The 10,226-nt window shown below is 40.9% G+C and overlaps 1 protein-coding gene across 1 annotated transcript in view; it reads left to right on the top strand.

Moving 5' to 3' along the window:
* Positions 1-733: 733 nt before the first annotated feature.
* The window catches only part of LOC307026896 (leucine-rich repeat and calponin homology domain-containing protein 1-like), a gene marked incomplete at its 3' end in the record, with an annotated part of 34,461 nt that continues 24,968 nt past the window's right edge, over positions 734-10,226 (top strand). The window contains exon 1 of the mRNA XM_079695055.1: positions 734-1,189. Within this exon, the coding sequence (XP_079551181.1) occupies positions 973-1,189 (217 nt within the window). The remainder of the gene's footprint in view (positions 1,190-10,226) is intronic.

Here is a 10,226-nt window from a genome sequence, read left to right as displayed (position 1 = left end):
TATTTTATTTTGAAAGCAACAACCGGATGTTGTTCCCACGTCTTATAAATTAAATTCAAGTAGCTTGACCATACTGACATACAGCATTGCCAAAGCTTTGTATTAATTGTGACATATATGTACATAAATATACGTTTGAAATGTACTGTTAAATTCATAAACATTTGGAACTAATGCAAGATCAACACGTTTTCTTTACAAGGAACACAAAGGATACAAGGAAACATTCACTAGGGAAGGAAAATAAGGATAATAACAATGCCAATAGTCAATAAATAAGAACATAATAACGACACACATCTTATTTTGAAAGCATCAACCGGATGTCGTTCCAACGTCTAATCTCTGACGCTTCAAACCCAGTTTACGCACGGGTTGGATACAGTCTACGTAGAGAGTCGAGAGGAGGAATATGAGCGATCTTTCTTGACACACACACACGCACACACACACACACACACACTCACACACACACACACACACACACACACACACACACACACACACACACACACACACACACACACACACACACACACACACTTTAGAGTATAGGTATTAGTCAGCAGATTACAATGCTAATAGTACATTCATAATACATTAGAACAGTCCACGGCTATGTAGAAGCATAATAATAATAATTATAGAATATAAGATATAATATAAGTATAATATATTAGAAAAATAATAACGTTACACGTACAGGGAATATTTTATTTTGAAAGCTTTGACCGGATGTAATTCTAACGGCTCACCTCTGACGCTTCATGGCTGGTACGTAGAGAGAGAGTCGAGAGGAGGAATCTGACCGAGCTGTGAGTCCCGCTGCACTCTCTATCTTTCTGGATATACGACCACACACATACACACACATACACATACACACATACACATACACATACACACATACACATAGATATACACACACACACACACAGACACAGACACACCCGGATAACCGAGGGGGATATTATGGCGACGTTGGGCCCGGAGTCGGCGCGTCCTCCCCCGCTCGTGCAGCTCGTCTCGGGGTTCCAGGCTCCTCTCGGAAACCTGCCTCCCTCGCGGGGCTTGGAGCGCGCGCTGGAGGAGGCGGCGGCACGCGGAGCGCTCATCCTCAGCGCGAGGAAGCTGAAGGAGTTTCCCCGCGCCGCGAACAACCACGACCTCGCGGACACGGTGGACGCAGGTAGGGCTGCTTTAATGAAATCTAACTGGGGGGAAACCGTGTCTTTGGGGCGGTAACGGCTCTCTGCAGCGTGGGAACAGTGATGGTATTTCCGTTAGGTAGAATCAGAGGAGTGGGGAGAGTGTGGGACTCGAACTCGCAACCATGGTGTTGGCAGCTCATGTGGGATGTTGTCATGTTGTCCTCAGATGTGGGAAGTACTTAAGTACAATTTTGAGGTAATTTTACTTTACTTGAGTATTTCTATTGACACTATGTACTATTTCTCCACTATATTTAATAATATCTCTCGTTACTTTGTTTGTTTTTAATGGGGATTAGTGTTGGACTTGAACTCCCGACCATGGTGGTGGGAAGTACATTTACTCAAGTACTGTACTTAAGTACAATTTTGTATGTTCTTTTACTCCACTACAATTTTGTAATACCTTACGTTACTTAGTTTTATTTACTCGGGAGTAGGGATGGGTATGTTAGGATTGTATCGATACAGATACACATACACATACTGCTTATCGATACCGGTATTTTTCGATACTCTTATCGATACTTTTTTCTTTAGTTATTAATCCAACTAGCAATAACTGTTTATACTGTACGTGTTCTTGAATAGTGCTGTTATTTAGTCCATATTTTCAGTTGCAGTGTCACTTTTATCCTGTATGTTGAGCCTCTATGTTGCATTGTCGTAGTAATTTAAATAACTTTTTAAAAAAACAAACATTATAATTCGTTTTTTGGGAGACTTTGAAACATTTCTCCTGGGACTAAAGATAGAAAATAACAACTGCAACTCTAGCTGCATCGTCCCTGTTACATAAAAAAATAAATATACACATATTTACATCCCTAACTCCAGTTTGACGGGATGCACACCTGGATGTTCCCTTTTTCATCCTCACCTGCAGAACACACCTGGATGTTCCCTTTTTCATCCTCACCTGCAGAACACACCTGGATGTTCCCTTTTTCATCCTCACCTGCAGAAAACACCTGGATGTTCCCTTTTTCACCCTCACCTGCAGAAAACACCTGGATGTTTTTATTTTGTAGGACGTTTCTGAAGTTCCTTCCAGGGAGTGTGAGCAGGATCTGCCTTCAGTGGAATTCCCCTCCACTTCCTTTATAATCCATTAGAGTTGTAAACATGCATGGAGAACACACACACACACACACACACACACACACACACACACACACACACACACACACACACACACACACACACACACACACACACACACACACACACACACACACACACACACACACACACACACACACACACACACACACACACACACACACACACACACATTGTTTACATCACAGATATTAGTGAATATGTTGGAACTCAATCACTTTTCTTCAGTATTTCAGTTATATACTTTATTCTTTACTCCAAGAAGAAGACCCGTTATTTATAACCAGGGAAAGTGGTTATTATACACATTGAAAAACATATACTAACATAAATAAACAAATACATGCATTTTCTGTTATGCAGAGGTTGGAGCAAACGGGATGCAGTTTACTTGATACTACACTTCAATCGAATGGCACATATTGTACATTTATTGGAAGTTATCAGTAATTATGATTCTATATATATAATTCGGAAACGAGCCATTCTGAATAATTACTATTATGATAGTTTACAATTACAATGATGCTAATAAGTTAGATTTTTATTGGAGTTTTTCTATTTACAATGTAGTATTAGTACTTTAACTTTAGTAACATATCCCAGTATTGCCTTCCCTCTTACTCTGAGCGTGCGCCCTCAAACCAAAATGCAGATTTCCCCCGTAAAAGTGATGCCAGAAAACAATATTTCTGTTCTTCAGAAACTGTATAATTTCTCCAGAAATCTGAGTATCAGACAGAGCGTCAGACGGGAGAGACTGCTTTGTTTTTACGGAGCTCCAACATCACGTTGTTGATTACGTGACGCTGTTGTTTACGTGACGTTGTTGTTTACGTCACGTTGTTGTTTACGTCAGGTGACATCTTGTATACGGGCGCCATGTTCTCGAGATAATTGATATATCTTATAAACAAGATCAGAGTACAGTACTCATACTATATCTTTCTAGGAAACCCCCTGATAGAAAATGCAGAAATAGACCATTAAAGCCTAAAACATCTCATCAAATATACATGAAAGCATTTTATCCATTAGGTTTGAGCTCTGCACACTGCACTCTTTCTCCGACTGCAGACAGGAATGTGTGTTTATATGAAATGCTTGACTTATTTATAGAAACACATAAAAAGAAGCATTTTTGCAGAACAACCAGCAACATTAACTTAGCTTAGGAGGTGAGAAATCTTATGAGCTTAGAGTGGATCTACCTTGGAAAGTCTGCGCTGATGCATTCACTTTTGAAGTTATTTCAGACATTAAACCAGATGTACTTTCTACTTTCTGTGCAGCAGTGAGCTTCACATGCTGTCAGTAGTCCTCAGTCTATGCTGCAGCATTATGAGGATCTATATGCTCAGATTTAGAGGAGGGGGTTAAGCTGTTTTGCTTTAATGTGTTGTAAATCAGTGATGTGAGCAGCTGCATCACTTTAAAGATCAGTTCACTTTGTATTTAAACATTTATAGCTGATGGTATTTATTTAGCCATGCAGATTGCTCTTGTTGATGTTTTCCAGTATGTAAGGGATTTGCCATTTAAAACAATGGAAATGTCCCCCAAGGCTTTTAAAGAATGACCTAATCGTGAACACAGTCACACGACTTCAAATCACCACCGCTAAGCTAAAGGAGGCTAATGTTGGTCTATAAAGGAACTACAGCACGGTCACATGACTTCACATCACCACCGCTAAGCTAAAGGAGGCTAATGTTGGTCTATAAAGGAACTACAGCACGGTCACATGACTTCACATCACCACCGCTAAGCTAAAGGAGGCTAATGTTGGGCTATAAAGGAACGACAGCACGGTCACATGACTTCACGTCACCACCACTAAGCTAAAGGTGGCTAATGTTGGGCTATAAAGGAACTACAGCACGGTCACATGACTTCACATCACCACCGCTAAGCTAAAGGAGGCTAATGTTGGTCTATAAAGGAACTACAGCACGGTCACATGACTTCACATCACCACCGCTAAGCTAAAGGAGGCTAATGTTGGTCTATAAAGGAACTACAGCACGGTCACATGACTTCACATCACCACCGCTAAGCTAAAGGAGGCTAATGTTGGTCTATAAAGGAACTACAGCACGGTCACATGACTTCACATCACCACCGCTAAGCTAAAGGTGGCTAATGTTGGGCTATAAAGGAACGACAGCACGGTCACATGACTTCACGTCACCACCGCTAAGCTAAAGGTGGCTAATGTTGGGCTATAAAGGAACTACAGCACGGTCACATGACTTCACATCACCACCGCTAAGCTAAAGGTGGCTAATGTTGGGCTATAAAGGAACGACAGCACGGTCACATGACTTCACGTCACCACCGCTAAGCTAATGGTGGCTAACGATGGGATATAAAGGAACTACAGCACGGTCACATGACTTCACGTCACCACCGCTAAGCTAAAGGTGGCTAATGTTAGGCTATAAAGGAACTACAGCACGGTCACATGACTTCACGTCACCACCGCTAAGCTAAAGGAGGCTAATGTTGGGCTATAAAGGAACTACAGCATGGTCACATGACTTCAAATCACCAACGCTAAGCTAAAGGAGGCTAATGTTAGGCTATAAAGGAACTACAGCACGGTCACATGACTTCAGGTCACCACCGCTAAGCTAAAGGTGGCTAATGTTGGGCTATAAAGGAACTACAGCACGGTCACATGACTTCACGTCACCACCGCTAAGCTAAAGGTGGCTAATGTTGGGCTATGAAGGAACTACAGCACGGTCACATGACTTCACGTCACCACCGCTAAGCTAAAGGTGGCTAATGTTGGGCTATAAAGGAACTACAGCACGGTCACATGACTTCACGTCACCACCGCTAAGCTAAAGGAGGCTAATGCTGGGCTATAAAGGAACTACAGCACGGTCACATGACTTCACTTCACCACCGCTAAGCTAAAGTTAGCCGTTTTTAAATCCACCAGTGGGGTATATTTAGTTTTACTAATGTATTTTATGTCGTAGAATAAAAATCTCTTCAGCTTGTGTTAACCACAGACTTGATTTCAGGCTAACAACCAAAAACACATTCAGAAAAACATTGACCTCCAGACCAGAGGACAGGAAGTGATGAAGTGCTGACTCATTTCAGGGACTTAGTACTCATTCCTGCATCTCTATTATAAGATCTCTGAACCTCTCATGGAGAATTTCTTTTTCTGCACACTTGCTGATGCACAATACATCTTTTAGTTTCCTTCTTCTGCATCACAGGCTGAATGTTCTGTGCATGTTAGCATCATCAGGGAAGTAGCTCTCTGAATTAAAAACATGCAACGATGCAGATTTGTGCCGCCCTGAGGGAGAAGAGGTTTAATAAATCTGACCGACAGATGTGCATATTCAGGTGTTTTTCTGTTTTATTAATGACTCCCCAACAGATGCATCCAAAAAACTGAGGAATTAGTAAAAAGCTCTGAAGAGAAAACATGGCTTTCTTTGGTAGTCGCTGCTACTCAATGTTCCTTTTATAATTAGACAAATGTAATGATTACAGATTTGATGTTCGGCTCATACATTTTTAAGTAAGGAATGTAATCAAAACTGGCTGTACAATAACTTTCTTAAAATGATCAGTATCATTTATTATCTGGCTGTCACAAGTCACCAATCTGAAACTATCCTCCTTCCTAGTGTAAACTATAATTAATACAACATGTATCATCCTTTAAATCATCTTCATCGTCACTCATGTAAACGGTGAAATGTAGCCTCCATTGGACTTCTTTGTTTACATCCGGGACAAAGTGACATCACTATGGAACACTAGTGCTCCTATTGGCTAGCGCTCCAGCACGAAAGGAAGACATCTTCTTTATAAATCTGTGTGTGTGTGTTGGTCTTTCAGTGGGGAAGATGAAGTAGTCTCGAACAAAAAACCAACGCTATGATCAACCCCCATGAAATGAAGTAAAATGTGAAAGAACAGTGAGTCACTTTGACACACACACACACACTTTTTGTAAACACCACACACACACACACACACACACACACACACACACACACACACACACACACACACACACACACACACACACACACACACACACACACACACACACACACACAGAAAGCTTCATGTCAGCTTCACACAAGTCTGGGCTCGCAGTGAAACGCAATCTGAAGCAGGTTTCCTTCAACATTTCCCTGCAGCAGCTTCCTGTACCTGCAGGTCGGTGTGTGTGTGTGTGTGTGTGTGTGTGTGTGTGTGTGTGTGTGTGTGTGTGTGTGTGTGTGTGTGTGTGTGTGTGTGTGTGTGTGTGTGTGTGTGTGTGTGTGTGTGTGTGTGTGTGTGTGTGTGTGTGTGTGTGTGTGTGTGTGTGTGTGTGTGTGTGTGTGTGTGTGTGTGTGTGTGTGTGTGTGTGTGTGAGAGAGACCTCTCGTCCTTTTTCTGATCAACTGATTAGTTTAGAAAAAACCAGATGCCAAATCCCACAGACAAAGATAACACCTTCATATGTCTTGGTTGTTCCTTAGCAACAGTTTAAAAACACAATCAGGTTGTGTGTGTGCAGAGTGGCGAGTTATAACGCATCACAGATACATTTCAAATGAACGAATCAACTAAAGGGTTACTCACCCAAACTGTAATGGTGCGTTCAGGCGAAGATTTGCCCCGCATCATTTCAGTCACCGTGTCACACAACAAATCACATCATAGACTCTGCATTACATTAAGGCACATCATGTGCACAATATATAAATATATAAATATATATATATATTTATATTTGTCTTACTGCCAAATGTTATTCCATATTTCATTCCATTCTACTTCTATTTGAATACTGCTACATTTTATTATCTTTAATATGTTTTTATGTTATTATAGTTTCCCTAAAATGGTTCTCTATGACATTAAGTCAAATTCCTCGTACGTGTCAACCTACCTGGTGATAAACCTGTTTCTCATTCTGATTAAAACTAGACGGCGAGGCGGGTTCATCTTCATCTAGATACCGTGATTTAATTGTAATATTGGCATCACAACGACGCCGAAACAACTACCTACTGTTACCTGAATCAATGCTTTGGTCAGTCTGTCGGAAAGACGGCAAGCGAATATATATATGTGTGTGTGTGTGTGTGTGTGTGTGTGTGTGTGTGTGTGTGTGTAGCCCACATTCCCAGCTCCAGACAACACACACACACACACACACACACACACACACCACAGATTACATAAGATTACGTTGACATTATAACCGTCTGCAGGATTGGTTTTATTCCCTCTGACCTCCTTCTCTGCTCACACAGATCCAGATTAAAAATAGATCAGCTGTACATTTCACACCACAATCAAAAGCTTTGAAGCAAGTTCTTCAAAACAGCTGGAAACTCTTTCTACCCAAACGGGAGGAAATTGTGCTTTTTTTCGGGACTATTTTCAGCAGCGGATTAATCCACATTCAGTGATGTAGTGAGTTTTAGTGGCAGCAGGAAAGTGGGATTCAGTCAAGATTAGATTAGCTCAAATTACGGTAATTAAAGGTAGGGTAGGTAAGAATGGAGAAACCAGCTGGAGTGCGCTAGAATTTGAAAATAAACAACCGAAAAAAATCTGCCTCTTCCTTCAGACTTCCTCACAGAGCCCCTCCCCCAACACACACGAACGCGCACATGACCAATGAGGGCACGAGATAAGTTTGTGCACAGATGGAAGGCTGACAGGCAGGTAGGCCATCCAGTTACTTTAGCCGGCTCAGATGATTGGTCGTGCTTTTTATTTATTGTCAAAGCATTTAAGATATGCATTGCTATCGGGGTGTTAAGAGCATTCCATGGAATATAACAAGTTTTTCTGAAATAAATTACATACCCCTCCTTTAAGTAATTGTAATATATAATTATGATCTTAATGTTAATCATACTTCATATACTACATAAAATACACAATCAACGCTCGGATAAATACCGATTTTCATCCTGATATTTGCTTTTTTTGCCATAATCCCGCAACTCTAAATCTATAACTTGATGATTTTCTCCTTATTTTGTGCTTCTAATTAAGATCAAACAGGCCTTTCCTTCACCTTTGTCAGGGCTCAACGCTAACTTTTAAAAGTGGTTGCCTGGCAACCAGGCATCAGCTTTTGGTTGCCAAAACTGAAAACACGGTTGCCATTTCTAGCCACCTTATATTTTAAATAATGAAGATACTATACAGTTATACATCAACTTAATAATGAACATGTGCCACAAAAGAATGTTCAAATGCTTTGTAATAAGTAATTAACACAATTATTTGAAACTAAAGTGGTAGGAAACTTGTCCACCCTCAATTGCTGGTATACTAAATACCATTAGTGCAGCTGTTGTTCTTCACAGATCACTAGTTTCTTGGTAATCCGTTGTCTTCCTTTCAAATGTGGGTTCTCCTGACCTTTGTGCTGACCCCCACCATAGATCCACTGGCCCTTCAGCATTGAAGTTTTGGATTGGCCAGAATAATACATTTCTTATGTTAAATAAACGAAAACCATTCACAGTTAAGAATTAGATATTAATTATTAATGCTGTAAATTATTTATTAATATGTCTAGCTATATTTACAATGTGTTTTATAGAAGTGATTATATTTGTATTCCAAAATATTTCTATGGTAAAGTTTTGTTTTGCACTTTTATTTTGGTAGTAATAAGAGCGGGACTCTTATTTTGAAGGAACTTTGACCGGAAGTGAATGGTCAACGGAGCAGAATGTACATAATATATATATTTCGCCTCCCAAGACTTTACACAGGCCAAGAAGTGGTTGACATTTTTTCTGAATGGTTGCCAATGGCAACCTGGCCAAAAAAACTAGAGTCCTGTTTGTGTTGTTATGCACAGGTCTAGGGGAACCTAGGCGCAGCACCAAATTGCACTCTCCCCACTCTTCCCACTCTTCCCACTCTTCCCACTCCCCCAAGAAATGGACAATGAGACAGAAACATGCCTCTGGTCATTTTAATTACCCGTTTGTTTTAAAGGAGGCGAGACAACCCACATAAACAAATAACCCTGGGCATACATAAATCTTGCTTAACAAAAATAAGTAGAATAAAATACAGGCTTCTTGCCTAACGGAAAAACAGGAGAAAACAGGATTTGAACAAAAGAAAAGGGTGTTGCACTCCTGGGCAAAGCAAAGCGTGTCTTTCAAGACGGATTAAATTAGCTTATCTAAAGATACCAAAAAGTAAGGACCGTTAATCGTTAGATGTAGCCACACAGAACAATAGATCAGGTTTTCTACAATTTGTGGCGGAAAATGTAGGACGGGGCCTCTCATCTGACGCACACCTGCACACTTGCTCGCCTGTTCCACTCTTCGTTTCCCGAATGCCAGGAAGGATTCTTGCCTAGCCTCTGAAGGAAGTGACTCGGAAGACATGTGCTACCAAGCAAGCGTCCTCGACATTGAGAAACGGCCACAGACTCACAGGAGGAGGGAAATATATCCGCACACTAATGACATAATGACCCAGGGTCATAGCAGTATACATAATGTTTACTAAACGTCTTTATTTTTTATATTTGGTCATTTAAACGATGCACTAAAATCAAAATAGTGAATATTTTTAAAAGCACGATGTTAAACTAAGGTTTGATGCAGCGCCCAGTTTACCACCTTCACTTCCTCCAGCTCACTGCTCTTCCTTCCTTTACTCTCCCACACACACACACACACACACACACACACACACACACACACACACACACACACACACACACACACACACACACACACACACACACACACACACACACACACACACACACACACACACACACACACACACACACACACACACACACACACACACACACAGAGAGAGAGGAAGCTGTTGATCCGAGGAATGTGAAGTTGGGTTAGAGGAGGT

Source organism: Notothenia rossii (assembly GCF_949606895.1).
Source record: "Notothenia rossii genome assembly, contig: scaffold_371, whole genome shotgun sequence".
Lineage (NCBI taxonomy): Eukaryota > Metazoa > Chordata > Actinopteri > Perciformes > Nototheniidae > Notothenia > Notothenia rossii.
Note: the sequence above shows the minus strand (reverse complement) of the source record. Positions and strands in the feature narration are given on the sequence as shown.